Source organism: Capra hircus, chromosome 15 (assembly GCF_001704415.2).
Source record: "Capra hircus breed San Clemente chromosome 15, ASM170441v1, whole genome shotgun sequence".
NCBI lineage: Eukaryota > Metazoa > Chordata > Mammalia > Artiodactyla > Bovidae > Capra > Capra hircus.
The window spans coordinates 2,717,133-2,743,458 of NC_030822.1; the positions used below are offsets into that span (position 1 = coordinate 2,717,133).

Genomic DNA, 26,326 nt, shown 5'->3' on the forward strand with positions numbered 1-26,326 from the left:
AGGGCCCTGCCAGAAACTTCAGGACCTTACAAAATTAAGGGAAAACTCCCCCAGAGAGCTGAAGTCTTCCACACATTTTCTGATCAGCTCCTCATGATAATAAGGTTCATAGATCAGGAAATGGGGATGGAAGGTCAAGGGCTTTCCAAGGGCTTTCAGCTAGTTCTCAATAGTTCGCCCCAGGTTCTTTTCTTTCCCTTTCTTCAAAATGGGGAGAGGGATCCCTTATGTTTCAAAGCCATTGGGAATGTAAATGAGATGGTATTTAAAGACTGAGTTCTTGTTTGGAAAGTCACTGAAGAGCTAACAGTAACAGTGTAATCATTGCTTGTCACTCAGATGAAATCTCTTGGTTACGGACTGAGATACAAAATTTCCACCTTTTGAGAAGAGGATACCAGCTATTACCCTTGCTTGGTGAAACAAGAAACCTCAGAAAATTCTGGTGCAGGAGACAAATGGGATGATCCACAGCTTCAGAGCCAGAGGAGCTCAGAATGGGTTCAGAATCACGGAACTGAACGTTTCAGGAGGCCCTGATCTCGGGGCCTAACCGCCAGCTGGGAGCGTGACCTCTCCGCAGGGTCCCTGCCTGTGGTGGTGAGCTTGGAGGACGGCACAGGGTCTCCGAGGGCCCGACGCCTGGAAAGTCCTCCGTGATTTTGAGCTGAAACTCAAGGGGGGAACGTGGCACCTTCTCTTCCTGGGGTGCGCTGCGGCCTGATGTGTCAGGGTGCCTGCCTCATTCTTGCAAAGTCCCGGGGGACTGGGGGTGGGGGTGGCGCTTACCTGAAATTGTAGCCCGGGGAGACACTGCTCTTCTCGGAAACGCCGTCCAGCCGGGTGAAGGAGTATCTGGGGATGCACTGGTCCCAGGCCTTGTCCAGGTCGCACACCCAGCCGATCTTAATGCCCAGGACTCCGCCCTGGATGGACAAGGAGGCGGACTGAGCCTTCTGATGGAGTGGGGTGGGTCCCAGCGGGGTGCGGCGGGGGGCCCGTGACAAATGGACCGGGGATTTCCTGTCATTCTCCAGGGGGAGGGCAGAGGTCGGGAGAAAGAAGAGGGCTTTGTCACGCGTTGCTTAGTAAAGAAGGGCTGTAGCTGAGGGTCACAGCCCCTGAGCCTCTCTGATTCCTGTTTTCGGCGTCTTTTTCCTCCCCGTGGCGCTGGCTCTTGTCGAGGCCTGCCCTTTAGTTGCGGCATGTGGTCCTAGCTGCCCCACAGCAGGTGGGATCTAAGTTCCCAGAGCAGGGATTGACCAGCTGTCCTGGCATTGTGCGGTGGCCTCTGGACCGCCGGGCTACCAGGGATGTCCCTGGGGTGTTTTTTTTTGTTGTTGTTATCTTTAGTTCCTTAGCTCCCATGCAGGGAAGTGACCACTGATCCATCTTCCCGTGGTGTGGGTGCTCCTGGGAGATCGGAGGCCTCTGCCTGCATGCGGAGCATGAAGCCAGAAGCAGGGGAAGGGGGCTGGGGGTGGGCAGGAGTTAGGGAGGCAGGAACATGGTGGGCACAGGTCTGGGGTGCCCCCACCCAGGGCGTGGCCACATTGCAGCTCCTCCCTGGCCCCCAGGACCCCCTCCACCGGCCAAAGGGCCCCCTGGGCCCCCAAGGCAAGAGCGGCTGGCTCCTCACCGTTTGGGCCAGCTTGGCAAAATCCTGCCCCGCAAACTTGACCACGTCGCCCACCCGCAGAATGGGGCAGAAGGGGGCTCTGTCGGGGTGGAAGCGGCAGGTCTTCACGTCGGCAGCTGTTAGGTCGGGGAGGAGGTTCCCCCTGGGGAGTGGAGGGGGGTTGACGCGTGGGTTTCCCTCCAGCGTCAGCCCTCTGGATGCTCGCCCCCCCTCACCTCCACCTCGTGCCTTCCCAATGGCCTGCACCGCCACCCTCCTACATGAGGATGGGCGGCCTTATCCTCGGCTCCTCTGCTGTGCTCTGCACGTGGACGCTCACCCAGGAGAGGCTGAACTGGGGCACCGATGGAGAAGGGCTGCCCGAAGGGAAAAGGGACACCCCACCCACATGTGGGCTTGAGGTGGGGAGGAGACGACCCCGCCTTCTTCAGAGGCATCCCCCCCGGTTCCAGGCCCAGAGTCCACTGTCCCTGCCCCCATCCCCCACTGCTCAGCAAAGCCCCCGTGTGGGCCCTCAGCCCCAGCGCATGAGGATGTTAGAGAAACTGGTCCCAGAGTCCACCCTGGGGAGGCCTCCCCCTGGGGAGCGGGGAAGAAGGGGTGCCCCCTCCTGGGGGTGGGGGTGCCGGGGTGGCTGCGATGCTTCTTGGCTTTGGGAAGGAGCTAGGACTCAATCCTTTGGCCCCCTGATGCGAAGCGCTGACTCATTGGAAAAGACCCTGATGCTGGGAAAGATTGAGGGCAGAAGGAGAAGGGGACAACAGAGGATGAGATGTCTGGATGGCATCACCGACTCAATGGGCATGAGTCTGGGTGAACTCTGGGAGTTGGTGATGGACAGGGAGGCCTGGCGTGCAGTGGTCCAAGGGGTCGCAAAGAGTCGGACACGACTGAGTGACTGAACCGAACGGGACTGAGGACTCACTTCTCGAAGTTGAAGAGGGGGAAACGGATGCTGTTCTTGATGAAAATAGTGAAATTCTCGGCTTCCATCATGACAGGCCTGCAGGCGAGAGCAGGGGCCCAGAGCTTGGGAGGAAGGAGGCGGAACCGGGAGGAGGGACCACCTACCTCCCTGGGAGCACCTCCTGATGGCCACCTGGCCGTGGCGTCTCGGGGTCTGAGGGACAGCGGGGCTGGGGGAGACGCTCCCAAGGGCCCCTTCCCCGCCCCAGGGGTAGACGGGACCAGGGCGCCAGAGGCGCGGAGCGTGCCCAGGCCCTTACGTCTCCACCGTGTCCACCTCCGCTGGGCACCAGCCCTGGATCTCGCAGGTCTGCAGCACAGAGCTGTAGTTGACGCAGCGGCCGGTGAGGATCCCTGCGCGGGTGGAGCCGAGATCGCTGGGTGCACGCTCGGCCCTTCACCCCTCCCCATCAGGGACGCCCCCTAACACACATAGGGACCCCGCAGGCAGAGGGAGAGGACAGGCCGGGCCAGGGAGGTGGACTGGGGCCCTCGTGTTCCTCAGAGCTCCTCCCGCCTCGCTTCCCCAGCCCTGGACCGGGCCAAACGGAGGGGACGACCTATCCCTCCCGTGTTCCAAGCCCCTTCACGGCAGAGGCCCCTTCACCGCAGGCACTTTCCTGCCTCCGAGCCTTGCTGCCTCTGCTCCTCGCGCCTAGGATGCCCTTCCCGGAGCCTCGCCTGCCAAATCCTGCCCGTCCTTCAGGGCCCACCTCAAATGCCCCTGCCTCTAGGAAGCCGCTCGGGGTGCCCATCAGGAACCAGGGGCTCCCCTGGTGGCTCAGTGGAAAAGCATCTGCCTGCAATGCAGGAGCCACACACCTGGGTCCGATCCCTGGGGTGGGAAGACCCCCTGGAAGAGGGCACGGCAGCCCATCCCAGTGCTCGTGCCTGGAGAGTCCCAAGGACAGAGGAGCCTGGTGGGCTACAGTCTGTGGGGTCGCAGAGCTGGGCACGACTGAAGCGACTTAGCACACACACGCCAGGAGCCAGTCTGTCTCCCCCCAGCCCCCGGACCCCACCGTGTGTCTGTGACAGCCCTGGCCACCTAGAGCACATCTGTGTGCCCCTCATCCCTGGACTGGCGGCTTGGGGGCAGCCCCCGCTGGGCTGGCACACGGCGGGCTTCCGTCAGAGTGGGCTGCGCCACCCAGGACCCCTGATTCCCACCCTCTCCCCTGGCAGGGATGTGCTGCCCTCGGGGTCCCGCTGACGCAGTGGGGTTGGGAGCGGAAAGGAAGGGGGCCGCACTCACCTCCTCCCGGGAAGCGCTCAGGCCCGCACTGGCTGTCCGACACACAGCGGAACTTCTCCTCACTCTGCGGGGAGACAGGGGCGGGGAGGATCTGTCACCCCGGGGGGGGGAGTGGGGGGCGCTGGAGGGTGGGGGCTCCCATGCAGCTCCAGGGACTGGACCCTGGGCCTCTGCTTGCACCCTCAACCCCACACCTCCCCCAACCACGCTGCCCTGCCCTCACCTCTGGGCAGAAGCCTTGCATCTGGTTTTCTGTGACGATCATCTTGGTGATGATGACAAAGACAGAGGTGCCCTTGGGAGCAGGAGGAGGGAGAGGGAAAATGCAGCAGTGCCAATCTGAGAGATGGGCACGACTGTCATCCCCACTGTACAGATGGGGAAACTGAGGCTTACTCTCATTCCCCACTGTACAGATGAGGAGACTGAGGCTTACCTTTATCCCCACTGTACAGATGAGGAAACTGAGGCTTATCCTCATCCCCACTGTACAGATGGGAGACTGAGGACTTACCCTCATCCCCACTGTACAGACTGGGAGACGGAGGCTTACTCTCATCCCCACTGTACAGATGGGGAGACGGAGGCTTACCCTCATCCCCACTGTACAGATGGGGAGACGGAGGCTTACCTTCATCCCCACTGTACAGATGGGGAGACGGAGGCTTACCCTCATCCCCACTGTACAGATGGGGAGACGGAGGCTTACCCTCATCCCCACTGTACAGATGGGGAGACGGAGGCTTACCCTCATCCCCACTGTACAGATGAGGAAACTGAGTCTTACCTTTATCCCCACTGTACAGATGGAGAGACGGAAGCTTACTCTCATCCCCACTGTACAGACGGGGAGACGGAGGCTTACTCTTATCCTCACTGTACAGATGAGGAAACTGAGGCTTACTCTCATCCCCACTGTACAGATGGGAGACGGGCTTACCTCATCCCCACTGTACAGATGAGGAAACTGAGGCTTACCCACTGTACAGATGATGAGATGGAAGCTTACCCTTATCCCCACTGTACAGATGGGGAAATGGAGGCTTACCCTTATCCCCACTGTACAGATGGGGACACGGAGGCTTACTCTTATCCCCACTGTACAGATGAGGAAACTGAGGTTTACTCCTATCCCTACTGTACAGATGGGGAAACTGAGGCTGTCATCCCCACTGTATAGATGGGGAAACTGAGGCTGACATCCCCACTGTACAGATGGGGAAACTGAGGCTGTTATCCTCACTGTACAGATGAGGAGACGGAGGGTTGGATCCAAAGATCTGGCCGAGATCATGGAGCTAACAAAAGGCAGAGGTGGGGTCCAAGCCAAGCTCTTTCCAGATATCCTCCCGGCCCTTCTTGCTCCCCGCAGGGTGTTGTCCTTGATTTCAGGACAGGTGGTAGCAGAGCAAGGGAGAAATCCGGCTCCCGGACACCAGTGCTGCCCAGCAAAGCGGGAAGGCAGGCCCATGCCCCCAGCACCTCCCAGCTGCTGGGGAAGGGGTCCCCGGATCCCTGACGCCATGGCACCTGGTCTGGGACTCCCACCAGCGCTCCTTGCCTCGGCCCCTCCCCACCAACCTACCCAGCATCGGGGCGCCCACAGGGTCCCAGCTGGGCAGAGGGAGGTACCTGGGGTGGGGTCACGTAGTCAGACACGTCCATGACTCGGTTGGCATAGCGTCCGAAGCCCTTGACCTTGGTCACCACCGAGGACTCGATGGCTGTGTCCCGCACCTGGTACGCCTTCTCGTGCAGGAAAACCCACCTGGCCGGGGCGCGGGGGTGGAGAGCAACAGAGGAGGGCGAGGCCCTCAGACAGAGACTGGGAGAGCCGCTTTCTGTCCGCCTCCAGAGGGCACGGGGCGCCTGGGCTGCAGGCCTGCGCCAGCCCGGGGTTGGCCTAGAGTCACGTTTCTCCCCCTTTCTGCACTTCCCTCCTGAAGAGCCCTTTCAGACTTCCGTTTTTTCCCCTCCTTGAAATGTTAATACTATAGATGCCATTTATGTACTGTTTGTGGTTTTCTGCCTTTTACGTAGAAATAGTGAGATGTTTGGACTTTCCTGGAGGTCCAGTGGTTAAGCGTCCGCCTGCCAATGCCGGGACACAGGCTCAATCCCCGGTCTGGGAAGATGCCACGGGCCCTGGGGCAACTGAGCCCGAGCACAACTACTGCAGCCTGGGTGCTCTGGGGCCTGTCGCTGCCCAAGAAGACCCAGCGACGAGAAGTCCTTGCAGCTCGAGAGGGGCCCCTGCTCTCCGTAACTAGAGAAAGCCCACATGCAGCAGCAAAGACCGAGACGGACAAGTAATTAATTAAAAAAAAAATTTTTTTTAAAGAGTAATTTTTTTTTTTTTGAGTTTGCCAAGAACCAGTTGTCAGCTGTGCTGTCTTGCTCTCTCTGGCGGCATCCCAGAGAGAGGACGCAGAGGGTCACAGGCCTCTGACCCCGGTGCCTCCCAGGCTTTGCTAACGGCTGTAGCCTAAGAGCTGGCACACGGCGGGGGTTCAGCGGACAAGCCAACGCAGGCCCTGGGCGCTGGATGAGAAGCACCAGGGAGGACGGCAGGGCCTGCCAGCTCGCGCCTGGGAGGTGACGCGGGTGGCTGGGGAGGGCGGCGGGGCCGCTTATTTCCTGGGTTGTGCTGCCACCCAGTGGGCATTTACCGGTACTGTCGACAGGGAGTAAGAAACTATGGTCCTTGTCCCTCAAACACTTGAGCCAAAGAATAAGTTTAATATGGAAGTGAGAAAACGCAGACACGAAGGGGAAATACTCAAAGGAGACCAAGTAATAATTTAGCAAAGTCCAGGAGCTTCAGTTCCTGCGCAGGGGGCTAGAGATAACCCTCTGAGCCCTAATCTTTGAGCTGCCTTGTAGATATGGAAATTGCCCCCCACCAGGTGGAAGAATTTGATTAGGAGGTGAGCAGACTATAGCCTCAAAAACAAAACACAACAAACCAAACCAACCCTGGAACTGAAGATGAACTGAAAGCAATCGAGACGCCGCCAGTCAGACCACTGACGACCAACTTCAAGACGACAGTCAGAGCTGACGGTGCTGCTTCTGCGTGTAGCTTTGCTCCCTTCAGCTGATAGAAGCTGAAGCTCCCTGATTGTCGGGGTGGGGTGGGGGGTTGGTGGTGTGGGGAGTCTGCCTTTGGAGAGCATCTGGCATCCCCAAACAGAGCAAACTTTCCCTTCCACTGACCTGGCCTCTTTACCGGCTTCTGAGAGGCAAGCAGCTGAGCCTGCTCTCAGTCACGCAGCTCCCCTGCCCACACACACACAGTGTCAGGGCAGAAAGGGACCACGTGGGTCCGAGAGGATGTCCTGGGCTTCTTCACTTCCTGCCTCCCTTGCAGGCCCTCCCAGTCTTATCCAGCAGCAAGGAGGGGCTGCCCCTGGTCCCTTGCTTTCCCCTGGGTTTTGGGGAGGCACCCGCCTTTTCATGGGAAGTCAATCCCCTGCCCTCGGGGCTCAGGCCACTCTCAGCCTCAAGACCACTTGTGAAAGTTCCATCTGCTCCTGACTCCACGCGGGGAGGCGTCTTCACTGTTCTCTGTGCAGATGACAGAGCCTCCTCGAACATGTTTGGAAAACGCTGCGTATGCCCAGCTCTGGAGATACACCGTGACCTCTCAGGGAATCTAGGGGCGCACGTGGGGAACATGGGGTTAGGGTCGCCTTCTGATGCTCACCAGGGCGATGTCCGGCGAGGAACCCTATGGGATGAAGATGCGCAGGAGGAACGGAGGCCGTGGAGCAGAGAAGACAAGGCTGGGCGGGGGTGGCTGAGGGCTGGGAGGCGGCTGCAGGCTGAGCCAAAGGGCTTAGAAGCAGGGGCTGGGACTGCAAGCCTGGGAGCTTTCTAACCTCTGGGGTCCCCTGACGTTGGGAGACGCAGAGGGGAGCAGCTCTTGGGTCGGGCTGGGGTTGCAGTGACTCGTGGGGTCCTACCTATGGGGCTGAACTTTACAAGCGGCTCCTCATTCGGTTTTCAGTGAGAGGGTCTGCAGTCATCCCCTAGTGGGGCTTCCTTATGGCCCCCGAATTCTTTTTTAAAAAAGATATTAATTATTTGGCTCCGTAGGGTCTCAGCTGGGTTTCCTGGGTGGCTCAGGGGGTAAAGAATCCGCCTGCAATGCAGGAGACGTAGGTTTGATCCCTACGTCGGGAAGATCCCCTGGAGGAGGGCATGGCAACCCACTCCACTGTTCTTGGCTGGAGACTCCCATGGACAGAGGACCCTGGCGGGCTGCAGTCTACAGGGTTGCACAGAGTCAGACAGGACTGAGCACGCACGCACGCAGGCCCTCGGTTGCAGCACGTGGGGTTCTAGCTGTGTGTTCCACCTTAGCTGCCTCAAGACGCCTGGGATTTTAGTTCCCTCACCAGGGACTGAACCAGTGAACCAGGCTCCTCTGCATTCGAAGGCAGGTTCTTAACCAGTGGACTGCCAGGGACATTGCCGGCGCCTGAGTTCTGAACGCCGTCTTGAGCGGGAGGGAAAGGCTGGTCACCACCAGCACTGGCCAAGGGTGCCTCACCCGCCTCGCTGCTCCTGCCTGCTCGAGGCAGCGCCCTGAGTAATGTGCCATTAAGAGCTCTCTGTGTGCTTGCGAGCCGCTCCCCGGAACACCGCGCCTCTGTGGAAGTCTGCAGGGGGTGAGCTTTACCTCCCTTGCCCTGCCTTCTGTGTTTTGAACTGGGAGGGGTCTCATCAAGGTCTCGGGAGAGACGGCGGCTCACGGAGACATCCCACCTGCCGTCTGGTATCCCAGCAGAAGGGAAGGGAGCGATTATGGAAAACGGGGACGTTGTCTCCAGAAAGAAGAGCTTTATCAGCGGGCTGCGGCCGTTGGAGCCAAGATAGGGAGGGAGGTCCGACAGAGCACCTCTGCGGCTGTGGTGCCCTCGCCCAGGTCGGGGCCACGGTGGCCGCACGCCCCCGGACCCTCCGTGTGCCTGGCTGTGGAATGGACACGCCTCTGTGTGTCCAGCAGTGAAATGACTGGCTTCTCCTGTCCTTAAAGTCTGGGAACCTTCGGGAGAGAAGCAGAGTTCAGATGGTCACCATCACTGCAGGAGCAGCCCAGCACGCCGAGGATGCAAGGATCCTTACTCACGGCCCAGGGGGGCCGCTGTGGTCCTGGCCTCACGCTGCGCACGAAGGAACCCAGGCCCGGGGTGGGGCACCGACTCGCCGAGCTGCGCGCATGCTCTGGCCCTGGGTCACCCCTGCAGGGTCCCCAGCAGGGTCCCGCCCCCCGGGCCCTGGTCCTTGTCCTGCCGGCCTCACCCCATGACCCGGGAGAGTGGCCCCCGGCTCAGGGATGTCTCAGGAGGAAGAGCTCCGGGCTCAAGGGACGACTAACTGGCCTCTCTCCTTGTCTTCCTCCTGCCTCACGGCTCCATTCTGTGCCCAGGAAGGGTTCCCCCTCCGAGCTGAATAACAAGCGGAAGCCTTCCACTGCCCCCTTGGGGCATGCGGGCAGCTGGAGAAGGGGGGTGTTCATTTCCGGTACAGAGGGGCTGAGTCTGTCTCCAGAGCCCAGGGCTGAGGAGATGGGGTGAGCCTCCAGTTCTTGGCACTGACTCGGCTGCTCTGACTTCTTCCCTCGCCTTCCTGGTTCATTATTTATAGAGCGGGAGGCAGGCGGCAGCTCCCAGGCAGGTGGGATGTGCAGGATGGAAGTCAGAGCAGTGTCCTGTCCTGTCCACCTCCCAGGAGTCAGGGAGGAGACCAGGAGGGTATGAGGGTGGGTGTGTGTGCGCGCGCGCACGCCTGTGGGCATCAGATGGGTCTCTCAGGAAGGTGTGAGCTGAGCCAAGGGAAAGGGGGGCCCGCTGGGAGCCTGAGAAATGCCAACAGTCACCAGCTTTCCAAGTCACCCAGCCCAGGCACTGCTGTGTGTCACCTCCTCCCGCCAGAACCCTCAGAGGTGGCGTCGTCTGGATTCCGGGGCTGAGACGCGGAGACGGAAACTGACCTGTCCGAGCCCCACTCCTGTTGGGGTCAGAGCCAGGCTTCTGACCAGGTCTCCCCATCTGGGGAGACAGGCGCGGGGTGGGCAGAAAGCAAGCTGTGGGATCCCACACCGCTCTCTGTAAACTGGATCAATCTCCCCCCACCCCCTGCACCCTTTTAACGGCTTTACACGATGGACGTCTTTGGAAGCTTTGACCTGAGGCTGAATGTTGTGAACCAAAGTGGGCGGCCGTGCAGACGGGGGTCTTGGAGTGGGAGAGCCAGTGCAGGGCTGCGATGGGCTGGGGGCGCCTGCAACCCCGACAGGCCCTCCCCAGGGCGGAAGGGGCACCCAGAGGTGGGAGGCCCTCACCGCTGCTTTCTAGGCTGTGGGCTTCCTGCAGGAAGGCCCCAGGAACCAACCCCTGGCCAAGCACTGGCTGGCACATCTGGGCACTCAAGCCTCAGGGATGTCTCCTTCCTTCTTAGGTGGCCGCAGGATCCAGACAAGGGGTCGGCTCTTAGGAAGTCCTCCCCCACCCAACAACGCAGAGGAGAATGCGCATTACCAGCTGGGCCCAGAAAAGGCCTGAGAAAGACCCAGTAGTCCTCACAGAGACAGCTCTGTGCACCTGGGGCGGGTCAGGAAGCCAGGGATGGAGGGGCGGGAGCCTCAGGCAGGCAGCTGAGGCTCAGGCCAGTGTGTGTGTGTGTGTGCGCGCGCGCGTGCGTGTGTGGGCGTGTGTGGAGTCGGTCAGGCGGTGCGTTGCTGTGCGTACATAAGAGAAATAGTTGGCTCCCGTCACTCACGCCTTAGGTAAAGCTGTGCATCTGGCCTACCTGGCAGGGCTGATATGGAAGCGATTCAAGTCAAGCATTAACCTCAAAGCACTAAAAATCCTTTCAAATCCTCCTGAGTCGGAGCCACGGTCACCTCTCTGCACATGACTGCCTGGCCTCTTAACGGGTTCTCCTGCGTCCACTTCTACCCACACCAATCCCTGGGGTGTCAGCCAGGGCCTCCCACCTCTCCCCCTATACACACACACACACACACACACACACACACACACACCAATCCCCGGGGTGTCAGCCAGGGCCTCCCACCTCTCCCCCTACACACACACACACACACACACACACACACACACACACACACGCACGCACACACACACACGCACACACACACACATGCACACACACCAATCCCTGGGCTGTCAGCCAGGGCCTCCCACGTCTCCCCCTACACACACACACACACACACACACACACCAATCCCCGGGTGTCAGCCAGGGCCTCCCACGTCTCCCCCTACACATACACACACACACACACGCACACACAACGCACACACATACACACACATGCACACACACACACGCACACACACATACACACACACATACACACATACCAATCCCTGGGCTGTCAGCCAGGGCCTCCCACGTCTCCCCCTACACACACACACACACACACACACACGCACACACACACGCACACACATGCACACACACGCGCACACACCAATCCCCGGGCTGTCAGCCAGGGCCTCCCACGTCTCCCCCTACACACACACACACACACACACACACACACACACACACGCACACACACACACACGCACACACACACATACACACACACCAATCCCCGGGGTGTCAGCCAGGGCCTCCCACCTCTCCCCCTACACACACACACACGCGGGCTCGCACACACGCACACGCGCGTGCATACACACGCACACACACACATGCACACACGCACACACACATGCACACACACCAATCCCCAGGGTGTCAGCCAGGGCCTCCCACCTCTACCCCTACACACACACACACACATGCACACACACACATGCGCGCGCACACACAGGGTAAAACGCATCAGGAGCTTCTGTCACGTCCATCACTCCCCTGCAGTAGTGAAGGATCGGAGGTCCAGCCTCCGCCTGCGGCTGCAGCCCCGTCCTCCACCGTCCTCTCCTTGGCTCCCTCCACTCCAGCCACCAAGACCCCTTCTCATCTCGCATTCACCAGGCTCTTCCACTTGGCAGAGCGGGCCTTCTCTGCCTTGAACCCCCTTCCTTCCCTTCTTGTACCTGGCAGCTCTGACTCATCCTTCAGCTCTTGGCTTCAAAGTCTCATCTCCAGAAAGCCTTCCCTTACTTCCCCGGCTGGGTCAAAGGCAACCCCCTCGGTGCCCGCGACCCTCGGGGCACTGGGCGCCCCCTCAACCCCGAGCCACGGCTGCCATTTTGCATTCGCTCGTGGAGACGGTCTGATTAGCCTCCATCTCTGGCCGGGTCAGCTCCATCGGGGTGAGGACCCGTCCCGCTTGGGCCCACTGTTCCTGCCTCCGTGTCAGGAAGACATGCTTAAGACACTTCTGCTACCTTCCTGACCACGGACGTGCGTCCGGGCTCAGGTGCACAGAGATGCGGCTGAGACCAGGGGCTGGGCTGAAGAGCGCGCTGATGGAACTGCCAGGCGCTGCTCTGTGGGGAGCTGTCAGGCTGGGAGACGGATGGGGCTGGATGTCAAGACGCCAAAGAGCCTCTCCCACCCGCCCAGCAGGCCGGCCTGCAGCACTGAGGATGGGGAGCTGGCCTGGATCAGGGAGAGGGAGAGAGAAGGGCAGTGGGGGGCGGGGGCGATGGAGCCCACTGGGTCTCGCCTCCATCAGCCTCTGGCCTGGAGCCCACGGAGCCAGGCCAGGCTGGAAGGTGCTGAAGTAGCTCTGTGCTCACCTGGACCAACAGACCATTCTGCTGCGACGAACAACCACAGCCGCGCACGCAGGCAAACGTGGAGCCTTAAGAACCAACCTTGAGCCAGGCACCGGAGATGCCGACGGAGAGCATGTGCAAACACCGTGTCTCGTGAAACCTCAGTGTCGGGACAGAACTTCATTTAGAGCCCTTTAAGCCCATTCCAAAGCTTGAATCCCTCCTCTCACGTCTCTGCGAGGAGACTGCATGTGCAGCCTCGCCTACACACCGCACAAATGAAACCCACTGGCTCTCAGCACGCGTTGTGGAGCTGCTGAAAATTTCTTTCATCCACGTCCACCCATCTTCCCACGCGCTACTCCGGCCTGGCGGGCCAGCAGGTCCACTCCCACGGCCCCAGCCCTCACGCACATGGGCCTCCTTTGACCTCCCTGCATGAACTCCTGACGGTCATCGGTGGCTTTCTGTCTCCCACATGCAGACTCGTTGTATCAAGGAACAGCATGAGGCTAGAGACCGAATGCCAGGAAAAAAGAACAGACCTCCGAGGTTTCTGTCCCGCTTTCCTGGTTCGAATGACCACGAGAAGGACAGAACCTGTGCTTCCTCCCCGGCCAGTGTCTGTTTCATGAACCTTTGTGAATACATGTGTGTACGTGTGTGCGCTGCGTACCCGCAAGAGGTGGGGGCCAAGAAGGGGTGTTCGGACCTTCCGGGCTCTTAAGCAACTCCCAGGGTGGATTCTAGGGCATGAAGTCAGGCGGACGTAGGGCATTGATGCTCTCTGACAAAGGGGAGTATTTCTGGTCCTTGAGGGGGGCGGTCCCCATGTCATGCTCAGGAAAGCCTCCTTTCTCTGCAGTAAATCTTTCCTTGAGGGGTGTTTGCACTCGTTTCTGCCCACCGCCCACCCCCCCACAGGGGCAGGGTCCCCCACTCCAACGCCACCCCCCGGTCCTGCGGTCAGAGATCGAGGGCTCCTCTTCCACGTTCTTGCAGCATCTTGCCCAGCCCGCCCCTTCTCTGAGCCCTCTCCACCATCCACCTGGTCAACCTGTCGCCGACTCCCTTGTCTCATCGCCTTCCCCTGACTCCCTCATCTTTCCGAGACCCCTGAAGAGTTGACTGAAGGCAATGGGTCTGTTCTCTGGCTGGGGCTGGGGCTGGGGGAGACGAGAGAGGGAAGGGGAGATGGTGGAAGGGCAAGAGCCCCCCTCCTCAGGGTGATGGCCACGGTCCAGCTCTGGAGGGTTTAGTGGGAAAAAGAACTCCCCAATGACGGCAGCGGAGGCCAGTGACTGGGACAGGTCCCCACAGATAAGGCTGCTGCCCCCCAAAAGGGGAGACACTTAGGCAGCTGGGCAGCAACACTGAGGGCAGGCGGGGGAGGACGGGACTCAGGGCAGCCCTCGGGGTTGCTAGGACTTCAGGTTTGTAGGTCCTGGGGGGCCAGAGACTCACCCCACGAAGTAGGAGATGATGAGAAGCTGAACCGCTCGGTTGATGATCCCAATGGTCCAGCTCTTCACGACCACCGACTTGGTGGTCTCGTAGGTGAAGAAATCTGAGATGCAGTTCATGCTGAGAGAATGACCCCTAAGGAGAGACCCGATGATGGTCTCAGGACGGAGGGGTCATCCGGATGGAGGCTGGGAGGGGGAGCGGCTTAGAGGGGGCTTGAGGAGCCTGTTCCTTTAAGTCAGGCAACCCTAGCTCGGGGCTCAGCCTCTCTCTGCTCTCCACCCTCTGGGCTGCCAAGAGTCCAAGGCCAGGGTGGGGGACCCCCTTTTTGTTGGTCTCCACCCCACTCCCCTGTGATGTCACGGCAGGGGTGGGGTCTCCAATCCCAGGCTCCTGATTGCTTGGGATGCAGCTGGCTGGGGCCCTCTGGGACTTAGGCTTTATCTGCACTCTGTCTACCGCTTCGGTTCTGTTCTCTTGTGCCGCGTCTCCATCCCAGCTCACCAGCTGCTCCACACTCTCCTGAAAGCCCCTGGCAATACCCCACCCCACCCACCTAGCAGCCTGCTTGAGCTGAGTTCATTCCTGTCTTCCTACAGTGCTCAATTCCCCTCTTTCCAAGAGCTGCCATCAACAGCATGGGTTGGGGGAGGGGTGGTCTCCTGAACCTCTCTCCTGGTCTCACGGGAGAGGGAAACTAAAGAGTCGCTTGGTTTCTATTTCCTGTTCACCGGGCAGCGGCTGGACTTCTACCTCCAGCATTGCACTGTAACGCTGGGTGTTTTTGGGGGGTTGTTTTACTGTCTGTCAGTGTATTTATCCGAATCATCTGTTTAATTACACACTCCTGGAAGCTTGGAGCGGTTTCCATCTTGCTTGCTAGTTTCCTCAAATCCTACCACCGTGTCGGAGCTCAATGCATGTTTATTGAATCTAGCTGAATTTATGTTGCTATAGAGTGTGGGAACAGCCATCACCCAGAGGGTAAAGCCATGAGTTCAGGGAACAATGGTGCGCTTACATTGTCTCTTGTCCCAGAATCAAGGCTACTGGTGTAACTGCAGGTCAGACTGTCAGAGAAATGTTCAAGTTTCAACATTCTGCCCTTATGTCTCCATGCACGACACTTATCGTCAGTCATTCTGAATGTAGAGTCACGGTGAGGATGAGAGAGGAGAGCTAGACCCTAGGACTCTAGAAGGTGGGGGTGTGGGGGTGGCTGGCTTCCGCAGTGCCAGGGTGATAGGCTTTCAAAGCAGCTGTGGCTCCGTGATTAACTTGACACCAGCGCTTGAACTTGGCATGGCCGCTGGCCAGCCCCTTCCAGGCAATTCACAACTTGCAGGGGCTGCTGGAAGTTTCGGGGGTGCAGCGAGCTCATTTGCAAAAGGACCCGGTCCTCTCTGGACAGGGGAGGGCGGTGCAGTCACAGTGACATCAACGCCTGCATTCTCCTAGAAGCCAGTGGGAGGGGGCACTTCTCTTCACAACTCCTCCAATCTTTTCCTTCTTGGGTCAGACTCCTTTCTGCTTCGCAGAAACCACTATTGTATAGGAGACACACGCGCTGATTGCAAGGGCCACGCGCTTCGGGGCACAGTCTGATAGAAACACTACGCAAATTCTCTTTTGAAAAGCCCAGACGTCTTTAGCGTTTAAGGGGCCCCGAATTTCCGGGCCCGAGGATCGGGGGCAGCGCGGGGGGGCGGGCGGGTCCGGGGTCAGAGGTGGCGCGGGAGGGTGGGGCCCAGCGCGCCCCGCGGGTCCTCCGGCGCCGCGGGCGCTCTAGCCGGCCGCCTCTCGGGCGGCGCCTCTCTAGCCGGCCGCCGTCTCTGTGGCCAGCGCTTCCGGTGGCGGGACGCGGGGCCGCGCACGCGGGAAGAGCCTGCCCAGCGCCCCTGCCCGCCCCCCGCCCGCGCCGTCCCCCCGCCCCGGCGCGCCTACCGCCCGGGCGCCGGCGGCCGCGAGGCTCCGGCCCGAGGAGGTGGGTGGTCGCCGGCCGCGTGCAGGGCGCGGGCCCGGCTCCCCCGCGGGGTGCGCGCGGTGGGCCGGCCCGCGTTGGAGGCGGCCGGCCGCGAGCGAGTCCATTTTGGGGGGCGGGGAGCTACGGGTCTGGGGGCGCTGGGGGGCCCTGCGGGGGCGCCTCGCGCGCTGAGTCGGCCGGCCCCGGGGGGCTGCGCTGCTCGGTGCCGCGGCGCCCGGTGCAGCGCCCAGGGAGGGTGTCGGGTGGGGGGGGGTGTTTCAGCACTTATTGGGGCAGGCCCGACACCCCAGGAATGGGCCCGACACCCCAGGACTGGGCCCGGGCCCCCAGGCGGAGGAGACAGGACGCATGCCCGGCGAAGCGGGCCCATCCGGGGGCACCGTGAGCGGCTGTCCTTCCTACCACCTCTCTCCCTCTCGAATCCAGATCCCCAGCGCGCCCTCCATCTGCGCGCCCACCCAGGAGTTTCGGTGGTACCAACAGGGCTAGGTCAGCATGGCAGAAACTCTGGAGTTCAACGACGTGTATCAGGAGGTGAAGGGCTCCATGGTGAGAAGGGCCCCGCAGAGGGAGGGGAGTGGACCTGCAGGGCCACTGATCATGCCCATGCTCTGAATGGGCATGCTGGTTTGGAAAAGGGGTCAGAGTACCCGTGTGTGCCTTGGGTTCCCCCCAGCTGAGAAGCGGTACCCAGGGAAAGGACCAGAATCAGGTCCGCTTGAAGGGCCCCACAGCTGCTATACCCAGTCCGGGAGCCTGGAAACTCTGAGACCCTGCAAGGGTTGTAGATGCCTGAGCCAGGATTAGAGCCCGAGGGTCCTAGCGGGCTTGTCGCCCTCAGCGCTCCCCCCGGCTGCTGCTGCTCCGGTCTGTGGATGTCAGGCGGGCCCAGACAGGGCGCCGGGTGGGACTGACCCTGGGCTGCTGCACTGCGGCGTACCCACACATTTGGGCCTGTTTCCCCCACAGAATGATGGTCGGCTGAGGCTGAGCCGCCAAGGCATCATCTTTAAGAACAGTAAGACGGGCAAAGTGGACAACATCCAGGCCGGGGAGCTGACCGAAGGCATCTGGCGCCGGGTGGCTCTGGGCCACGGGCTTAAACTGCTCACGAAGAATGGCCACGTCTATAAGTACGATGGCTTCCGGGAATCGGTGAGACGCCCTGTTGCCATCGCCCCCTCTTGACTGTGTATCTCCTTTAGTTTTAATGCTCTAGACCGACAGTTACCCCTTCTGGTAACTGCGGTCGCTGGTTTGGGCTCCTCACAGCAGGACCAGTGAAGCCATTAAGCAGTCAACGTTCAGTTTTGGGTCAGTCTCAGGACTTTTCTTTGTGGCCTAACTCCAGAAGTTTTTCTACTGTTTTGATTTTTTTTTTTTTTTTTGGTGGCTTCTGCTTGTTGTCTTTATCCAGGTTCTGGGTCTTACCTGATGCTTTAGTTTGGGTTTTGTTTTCCATTGTGACCTGCGTGCATTCAAAACTTTACTTCATTTTCGTTTCCATTTTCGCTAAAGCAGTACCCATACAAACTCAGAAGAGACATTGCGAGACCCCTAACTGGGAATGTCAGCCCCTTACTGTATTCCTCCCTCAGGCTGAGAAATAACCCAGAAATAATCTCTTCCAACAGTCTTTTACACGGTTTTATAGCTGTGATTAAGTCAGGAAGGATTTCTGATACAAGGTATACTGGGACAGCTTCTCAGAAACAGATAATCCCAGAACGTTCAAGTTTGTGTTCAGGCCATCAGGAGTTTACTGGGCTGGTTCTCTTTCCCCTCCCTACAGGAGTTTGAGAAACTCTCTGATTTCTTCAAAACTCACTATCGCCTGGAGCTAATGGAGAAGGACCTGTGTGTGAAGGGTTGGAACTGGGGAACTGTGAAGTTTGGTGGTGAGTCCTGCGGGAGGTTGAGTTTTCGGGGAGGAGGAAAGATGAAAGATTTCTCCCTTTAACTTGTCTTGCTCTCTCTCTGCCACTGCCTCTGATCGCCAGTCCGTTTGTAAATGATTGTGTGTTTATCGAGGACCAACGGTGTATTAGAGGGTCTGGGAGAAACAGACAGCCCCCGGGCCCTCTCCGTAGGGAAGCTGCAGTCTGGTGGGAGCGCAGTTTACGCTGAGCCAGGGGAAGAGCCTGTGGACGGGTCGTCCGCCTTTTCCCCACAGGGCAGCTGCTTTCCTTCGACATTGGCGACCAGCCAGTCTTCGAGATCCCTCTTAGCAACGTGTCTCAGTGCACCACCGGCAAGAACGAGGTGACGCTGGAGTTCCACCAGAACGATGACGCGGAGGTCTCCCTCATGGAGGTGCGCTTCTACGTGCCACCCACCCAGGAGGACGGCGTGGACCCGGTCGAGGTGAGGCTTTCCGCGGTGCTGAGCGGGCCCCGATAGCCCTGCAGCCAGCTCCCAGCGGCTCCATGACCCGCGTGTGCTTCGGCAGGCCTTCGCCCAGAACGTGCTGTCGAAGGCGGACGTGATCCAGGCCACGGGAGATGCCATCTGCATCTTCCGGGAGCTGCAGTGCCTGACGCCCCGAGGCCGCTACGACATCCGCATCTACCCCACCTTCCTGCACCTGCACGGCAAGACCTTCGACTACAAGATCCCCTACACCACGGTGCTGCGGCTCTTCCTGCTGCCCCACAAGGACCAGCGCCAGATGTTCTTCGTGGTGAGCTGGGGCCCGCGGGGTCCTCGGGAGGCAGCTGTCGCCCACGTCCGTCTAGTTCACCTGCTGGGTCTCCGAGCCCCGGCTGGCGCTGAACCCGGTCGGTCCTTCCCCCCTGCAGATCAGCCTGGACCCTCCCATCAAGCAGGGTCAGACTCGCTACCACTTCCTCATCCTGCTTTTCTCCAAGGACGAGGACATCTCCCTGACGCTCAACATGAACGAGTGAGTGAGGCTGTCCCCCGCCTGGGCAGGGGCGGGGGGGGGGCGGGCAGGCGGAAGCCCGCAGCGACCCTGCCCGCCTCTTGCTGTCCTCAGGGAGGAGGTAGAGAAGCGCTTCGAGGGGCGGCTCACCAAGAACATGTCAGGATCCCTCTACGAGATGGTCAGCCGGGTCATGAAAGCGCTGGTGAACCGCAAGATCACGGTCCCGGGCAACTTCCAAGGGTGAGCGCGCCAGCCTGGGCTGCTGCCTGCCATGGGGGGTGGGGAGGTGCGCTCCCAGGTGAGCCCCTGCTGGGAACGCCGCCCCGAGGGGCCCTGGGTGGGCGGTCGCTGGAGGGGGCAGCCCCCCTGAGGCTTACACACTGGGGGGCTTGGGGCATGCTGCCCAGGCGGCTGCCCAGGTGGCACTGACCGCGCCCCCTCCCCAGGCACTCGGGGGCCCAGTGCATCACCTGCTCCTACAAGGCCAGCTCAGGGCTGCTGTACCCCCTGGAGCGGGGCTTCATCTACGTCCACAAGCCGCCCGTGCACATCCGCTTCGACGAGATCTCCTTTGTCAACTTCGCCCGCGGGACCACCACCACGCGTTCCTTTGACTTTGAAATTGAGACCAAGCAGGGCACCCAGTACACCTTCAGCAGCATTGAGAGGTGAGCGCCTCTGCCCAGCCCTCCCGGGCACCCTGGCCCCGACCCAGCCTCCTCCACTGGGCGGCCCGGCCTCTCCAGGCCAGCGACTCCTCTGATGTGTCGAGCCTGGAGCAGCTTCTCTGCTGCTGCCTGGCATTTGGCCTTCTCTCTTGGGGTGCTTAGCGTTCGGCAGCCGCTGTATTGCCTGCTTTCTGTACTTAAAGAAATCTGAGTGCCGTATGTGTTTGGTACTAGTCCTCCTCCTCTCCCCGCACAATGGAAATGCTGTCTCCTCCTTTCCTTGAATGATCTCTGTGCCCGAGAACACAGCAGCTGTTCACTGGATGCTGGCTGGGGGCTATATGTTTCACAGAAACGTTTACAGTCAACCTTCATAACAGCCTGAGAAGGCTGGGTTGCTGCTGCTGCTGAGTCGCTTCAGTCGTGTCCGACTCTGTGCAACCCCGTAGACGGCAGCCCACCAGGCTCCGCTGTCCCTGGGATTCTCCAGGCAAGAACGTTGGAGTGGGTTGCCATTTCCTTCTCCAATGCATGAAAGTGAAAAGTGAAAGTGAAGTCGTTCAGTCGTGTCCGACTCCTAGCGGTCCCATGGACTGCAGCCCACCAGCCTCCTCTGCCCATGGGATTCTCCAGGCCAGGAGTACTGGAGTGGGGTGCCATTGCCTTCTCCAGAAGGCTGGGTTACAGACCAGCAAAACGCCCAGCCCGCCTGCCCGCTGCTTGTGCGTGTTGGTGGACAGGCACACACACCTTCCTGTGTTTTCTTCCCCTGAAATCTTAAGATCCTGTAAGTTTTCAAGACCAGCGTCTGGCTCTTCTCTGCCTGTCGTCCGCCGGGGGTCTCTGAGATCCGGGGTGTGATTGAGCTGTCGAGGGTTTGGGCCCCTTGGTCCATGCGGCCCCTGGGGGGTGTCGAGACAGCCCACAGCCCACCCCGTGTGGGACCTGCCCACTGGGTAACGGGCCCCTCTCCTCTCAGGGAGGAGTACGGCAAGCTGTTCGACTTTGTCAACGCCAAGAAGCTCAACATCAAAAACCGAGGGCTGAAAGAGGTACCTGGGCGTGCTTGGGAGGAGCCTTGCCTGTTCTCTGTCGGGGAAGGGGCTGGGGTTGGCGCGGCTTCTTTTTCACTCTCTCTTCTCTTCTCGCCTTTGTAGAAAAAAGAGGTGCGTGAGACCCTCCCCCTCCGGGTACAGGTTTCCTGGCATGACCTTAGAGCAGGCTCCGCAGTCCCCCAGGGGCCCCCCGCGGGCCGGGCGCGGGAGGGGCTTGGACTAACCGGGTTGGCAGGGAGTCGGGCAGACGCTCTGCGCTGAGCTGTGTGTGGACACGCGGTCCCGGGGCTCCAGGCGCGGTTGCTCCGAGCTACTCACAGGCATGGGGATGGCTTCCGCGGGCGCGGGTCGGGGGGCTGGCCCTGAGCCCCACGCCCGCCCTGCAGGGCATGAACCCCAACTATGATGAATACGCCGACTCGGACGAAGACCAGCACGACGCCTACTTGGAGCGGATGAAGGAGGAGGGCAAGATCCGCGAGGAGAACGCCAACGACAGCAGCGATGACTCGGGAGAGGAGACCGGTGGGCGGCGGGCGGCGGGCGGGGCGGGCGGGGCGGGGCGGCCGGGCGGGGCGGGGTCCGGGGGGGCGGGGCAGAGCTCACGCGGCCTGTGCTCTTTTTCAGATGAGTCCTTCAACCCGGGTGAAGAGGAGGAGGACGTCGCAGAAGAGTGAGTCGTGGGTCTACTCGGCGGGGTGAGGGTGGCCCATAAGCTTCAGGGACTGGAATACCTCTGGGCGGTCCCAAGTACCGGAGCTACCTACCGACCGAGGGTAGAAAAGCGACCGCTGTTGAAGTGATACAGGGACACGTTTTAAAGTTGTCAGGATGCTTTGTAAGTGCAAAGCATCTCCTGAAACCAGAAAAGGACAGTGGAGAATGGGGGTAGGGGCAGAGCTTGCCCGCTTCCCAGCTGCGGTCCTCGGGTCAGGTGGTGCATCTCTGTGTCTCCTCTGTGAGATGATAGTGTCCATCACTACTTTACAAAAACTTTATTTATTTTTATTTTTGGCCGGGCTGGGTGTTCGTCGCTGGGTGCAGGCTTTCTCTGGTTGCAGCGAGCAGGGGCTGCTCTCTGCTCTCGGGGTGTGGGCTTTTCACTGCAGTGGTCTGTCTTGTTTTGGAGCAGGGGCTCTAGGGTGCAAGGGGCTTCAGGAATTGTGACTCACAGGGCTTAGCTGCTCTGCAGCGTGTTGGAATCTTCCCAGAGCAGGGATCAAACCTGTGTCCCACTGGGAAGTTCCTCTATCGAGACTCTCGATTGCCGGTGTCAGAAATATGACTCAAACTGATTTTCGCGTAAGAGTGAGTTTTATTAGGTCATGTAACCAGAGAGTCTGGTGATAGAATTGGGCTCAGGCACCTGAATCCAAAGGCTTCCCTGGTGGCTCAGACGGACCTGAGCCTGTCTGAAGAATCCGCCTGCAATTCGGGAGTTACAGGTTCCATCCCTGGGTGGGGACGATTTCCTGGAGAAGGGGATGGCAACCCACTCCAGTATTCTTGCCTGGAAAAATCCCATGGACAGAGGAGACACAACTTAGCGACTACACCACCACCACCACCACGACTGAATCCAGGTGCTCGGAAGTTGAGGGGAATATTAGTTTTTACTTCTGATTTCCTTATTTTTAGCTGGGTGCATGCGTTGCTAAATGACCCTGAGCAGCACGGGGCAGGCTGAGTCCTCCGGGTTCACACTCAGAAGCGCTGCTGTTTTCAGAGCAGTGGTGGATGGTGTGCTTGCCTCCCCTTCCTGAGTCTGAGTTCTGAGCTGTGCTCTGATGAACTAAGAGTTAAAGCCATGCACCACCACCCCCCGACCCCACTTAGAGCCTGTGGCTGGGGTGGGCTCCCCCTGAATGCGGCTGGGTGGTTCCCAACAGGGAATTGGAGTTCTCTTGTTCCAAAAGAATTAGCAAAGGTTGAGCAGAAAAAAGAAAAAGAGAAAACTCTGCTGGAGCACACTAGTTCTGCTTGCTCCGTACTTGGGAAGGTCAGTGAGCAAATGCTTGTGAACATGTCTTGGAAACGGCTCCGCACCGTGATGCAGGTGTAAGGGGGCTCCATCTTCTGAAGAGCTGAGCACGTGTGATGGAGGGGACCGCTTAGGGGTACTGGGTTGGACTGAAGGTGCCCCCCCCCCACACACTTTTTACCTGGTAGCTCATTATCTCTTCATCAGAGAAGACTGCAGGATTAAAACAGAGAAGAAGCAGTAAAGTGGACCTGGGGTGTTTTCTGGGCAAGATGAGACCGCGGCTTTGTCTCCAGGGGTGTGGGGTCTGGGTTAGGCCGTGACCCAAGAAAGCCGCAGAGGCCCCCCGTGTTGATGGACTCAAGGAGGAAACTGCTGCCAAGGCTCGGGGGCGGACCAGGTGGTTGAAGGCACGTCAGCAAGAGGAGGCCGCGCGCCACAGCCCTGCTCCGCCTCTGCTCTCTGGGCGGGGGTCTTTGGGCTCGCTGTCCTGTCCTAAGCTGGTGGGGGGCTCTCCTCTCTCTCTGAGCCCCGCTGTCCTTGACAGGTTTGACAGCAACGCCTCCGCCAGCTCCTCCAGTAATGAGGGTGACAGTGACCGGGAAGAGAAGAAACGGAAGCAGCTTAAGAAGGCCAAGATGGCCAAGGACCGCAAGAGCCGCAAGAAGCCCCTGGAGGTGCAGACTCTGCCGAGCGGTGGGGGGCGGCCGTCCTCTTTCAGCCTTTCTGTAGCACCCCCCGGTAGGGCCTGCGGACTGGTGCTGCTGGGCCTAGTTTTGTAACCACTGGCGCTGGCCTTGAGGAGGAGCCTGGAGAATTTTCAGTATGGCCCTTGAGACAGTTAGCTTCTGGGAGATCCAAATTAGGAGCAGGCTTCTGTCCTTGGAGCTCAAGGAGAGGGTTCCTTGTGAGCTCAGGCTGGGGTGCTGAGATCATGGCCTCCATCCTTGGCGGCTCTCTGTCTAGCGTGACTGTGCAGTCTTTTCTCCATTGTGTCCCTCTAAGAAGGGGGTCCAGGTCATCTCTTGGGGAGAACGTGGAGCTTTGTGGGCAGTAGGTGGCTGATGGCCTCTGGGTTCCTACACAGGTAAAGAAGGGCAAGGACCCCAACGCCCCCAAGAGGCCCATGTCCGCCTACATGCTGTGGCTAAACGCCAGCCGGGAGAAGATCAAGTCGGACCATCCGGGCATCAGCGTCACGGACCTCTCCAAGAAGGCGGGCGAGATCTGGAAGGGAATGTCCAAGGAGAAAAAGGAGGCAAGGAGCCGCGGACACACAGCGTCGGACCCTGGGACCTGACGGAGGCGGGCGGGCCCAGGGCTACGGTTCTGTGCAGGTTTTGCCTGCATCGGGCCAGGGGTCTAATTTTTTTTTGTTGTTTTTTTCATTCCCTGTGTGACACAGGAGTGGGATCGCAAGGCTGAGGAGGCCAGGCGGGAGTATGAGAAAGCCATGAAGGAATACGAAGGCGGCCGCGGAGAGCCCTCCAAGAGGTGAGAGCTGGGGACAGAGTGGCCCAGGAGCTGCTTTTCTGGCAGGCACTTCTGCAGTTCCAGGCTGAGAATCGGGGTGTCGGCAGGCACGCTTCTGACTGCAGTAGGGCAGTGCTGCTCAGATCGGGGTAGGCAGTTGCCCAGGTATGGGGAACGGGCTAGAGGGTTTCTGAAAGTAGCCTAAGAGCCACATTTTCCTTCAGTTTTATTTCAAGGTGTGGGGGAGATTAACATTAGTTGTTATTCAGCATAACTCACATGCAGTTTTAAAGGTAAAGTGACAAGCGTTAGAAGACCCCTTAGAGACGGAAACGGTGACGTGCCCCAGTACTCTTGCCTGGGAAGTGCCATGGACAGAGGAGCCTGGCGGGCTACAGTCAGCGGGCTCTCAGAAGAGTGGGACACGACTTAGTGACTCAACAACAACAGACGTTAAGCAAGTTTTGCATATGGGGCTGCTTCAGGCTGTAGCCCCTGATCCTTCCGGTGATTCAGTTATGATGAGCTCCCTTGGGGCGCTTGGGGCTGACGGCGCCTGGCTGTGTACGTGAGCTGGGCAGTGTGGCTGGGATTGGGAAAGGCCCTGGGAAAGCCAGGAGAGGTTCGGCCCTGATGATGTGGGTAACCCAAGGGTCCAGCACCCACTTCCCTCTTGCTCGCCTAGGGATAAGTCCAAGAAGAAGAAGAAAGTCAAAGTGAAGACGGAGAAGAAATCCACACCCTCCCGGGGCTCATCGTCGAAGTCTTCATCAAGGCAGCTGAGCGAGAGCTTCAAGAGCAAAGAGTTTGTGTCCAGTGATGAGAGCTCCTCCGGAGAAAACAAGAGCAAAAAGAAGAGAAGGCGGAGTGAGGTGCGGCTGGGCTTGGGGGGCCGTGGGGCCTGGAAGGGTGGGGGCCACTGGGCTGGTGGCGGGACAGACAGATGCTCCTGGACGGAGGGGTGATGAAGGGGAGTGGGTGGGTGGAATCTGTGCTTCTGAAGGCTTAACACTGGGGTGCAGGGAGCGGGTAGCCAAGTGGGGGTCCTTCCCTGAAGAGTGGCTGTGGGGGAGGGTGGCCTGGACTCTGTACTTCTCCCCTGTAAGAGACCTTTGGCTTTCAGGACTCTGAAGAAGAGGAGCTAGCCAGTACTCCCCCCAGCTCAGAAGACTCAGCATCAGGATCTGATGAATAGAGAGGAAGATTGCGTCTCCTGGGGCTTGCCCCGTCCCAGCCCCAGTCTCCCCACCCGTGTTTTGGTACCTGTTTTCTCCTATGAAATGCAATCCTCGGGTTCTGTGCCATCTGAACAAGCTTTCCCGCTAGCCTGCACTTCCCTGGGGCCGCACGGGAGGTGTCTCACCCTGCGGCTTCAGAAAGTGGCTGTTTATAATCTGGGGAGACATCCGGTGGGGGCCAGGGCAGGGCTGGATCCCACCGCGCCCCCTGCCTTCCCGCCCTTTGGGGTATAGCTGCTGCTTGTCCTGTACAAGTTGCCGCAGGCAGGGGTCCTGTGAGGGCAGGTCTGTAGCTCCTGACTGGGGCCTATTTCTACTTTTATTTTGTATTTCTGGTCTGTGGAAAATGAACATTTAATAAAGGGAACTGACTTTGGAAATCGGCCTTAGGCCTTCTCTCTCCCCCTGCTGTATGGCTTTCACTCTTGGTGTCGACTGCACTCTGACCCTTCAGCTGGGAAGCCAGTCTCCAGGTACAGCCTGTTCTGTTCCCGGCTGGACAAGCCTTGGTTTCCAGTCTCTTCTGGTGGGATGGGCCACCTGAGAGTCTAGAAATGAGAGCTGATCTGATTAGGCAGTCTCCCTCACAGCCGCACTCCATTAGTGAAGCTGAGAGGGCAGCTCCGGCTCCAGCCTTAATCACCTGCGAGTCCAGGGTCTTGGAAATCTTTCGATAATGGAATCAGGATTGACCAAGCTTCCCCGCAAATGGGGGGGAATGGAAACCTGAGCCTGCAGAATTGGGGGGGAAGAGTGCTGTGTTGGGGTGGGGGTGGGGTGTAGCCTGACAGGGGTTCAGGAAAGGGGTAGAGTATGTGTGAAGCCTTTCTTGTGGAGGAAAGGGGTATGCGGCATTGTTAGGCTAGGAGGATTTTATGTTGGGCGGAGCAGGCATGCCTGCTAAGCCGCTGCAGTCGTGTCCGACCCTCTGCGACCCTGTGTGGACTGCAGCCCGCCAGGCTCCTCTGTCCATGGGACTCTCCATGCAGGGATGCTGGAGAGGGCTGCCGTGCCCCG

General features: G+C 59.6%; 2 protein-coding genes across 4 annotated transcripts in view; one reads left to right on the forward strand and one right to left on the reverse strand.

The window, feature by feature from the left end:
• Positions 1-14,255, reverse strand: part of P2RX3 (purinergic receptor P2X 3) — a 35,455-nt gene extending 21,200 nt beyond the window's left edge. The window contains exons 1-8 of one of the 2 annotated variants that reach the window (XM_018058944.1): positions 14,027-14,255; positions 5,493-5,628; positions 4,084-4,155; positions 3,861-3,924; positions 2,866-2,959; positions 2,565-2,642; positions 1,640-1,781; positions 790-926 (exon numbers count right to left, since the gene is read on the reverse strand). In XM_018058944.1, coding sequence (XP_017914433.1) covers positions 790-926; positions 1,640-1,781; positions 2,565-2,642; positions 2,866-2,959; positions 3,861-3,924; positions 4,084-4,155; positions 5,493-5,628; positions 14,027-14,145 — 842 coding nt within the window. In that variant the 5' untranslated portion in view covers positions 14,146-14,255. The remainder of the gene's footprint in view (positions 1-789; positions 927-1,639; positions 1,782-2,564; positions 2,643-2,865; positions 2,960-3,860; positions 3,925-4,083; positions 4,156-5,492; positions 5,629-14,026) is intronic. The other variant, XM_018058943.1, reaches the window with a different exon arrangement.
• On the forward strand, positions 15,940-25,689 carry SSRP1 (structure specific recognition protein 1). 2 transcript variants are annotated; one of them, XM_018059073.1, is made up of 18 exons: positions 15,940-16,010; positions 16,437-16,559; positions 16,980-17,165; positions 17,803-17,908; positions 18,184-18,374; positions 18,460-18,690; positions 18,809-18,912; positions 19,006-19,134; positions 19,341-19,562; positions 20,542-20,614; positions 20,720-20,728; positions 21,004-21,142; positions 21,245-21,290; positions 23,146-23,275; positions 23,686-23,856; positions 24,004-24,092; positions 24,757-24,943; positions 25,195-25,689. In XM_018059073.1, exons 2-18 carry the CDS (start codon positions 16,506-16,508, stop codon positions 25,264-25,266), a joined length of 2,139 nt encoding a protein of 712 aa, XP_017914562.1. In that variant the 5' UTR covers positions 15,940-16,010; positions 16,437-16,505; the 3' UTR covers positions 25,267-25,689. The 2 variants fall into 2 exon arrangements, with proteins under 2 accessions (XP_017914562.1, XP_017914563.1); XM_018059074.1 differs by lacking the exon at positions 20,720-20,728.

What these genes read in the sequence shown, in the direction of transcription:
- SSRP1 (XM_018059073.1), top strand. Translation starts at nt 16,506, where the DNA reads ATGGCAGAAACTCTGGAGTTCAACGACGTGTATCAGGAGGTGAAGGGC. An exon ending in ACGGCGTGGACCCGGTCGAG is followed by an intron (nt 18,375 to 18,459) that starts GTGAGGCTTTCC and finishes GTGCTTCGGCAG; the next exon opens with GCCTTCGCCCAGAACGTGCT. An exon ending in CTGACGCTCAACATGAACGA is followed by an intron (nt 18,913 to 19,005) that starts GTGAGTGAGGCT and finishes TGCTGTCCTCAG; the next exon opens with GGAGGAGGTAGAGAAGCGCT.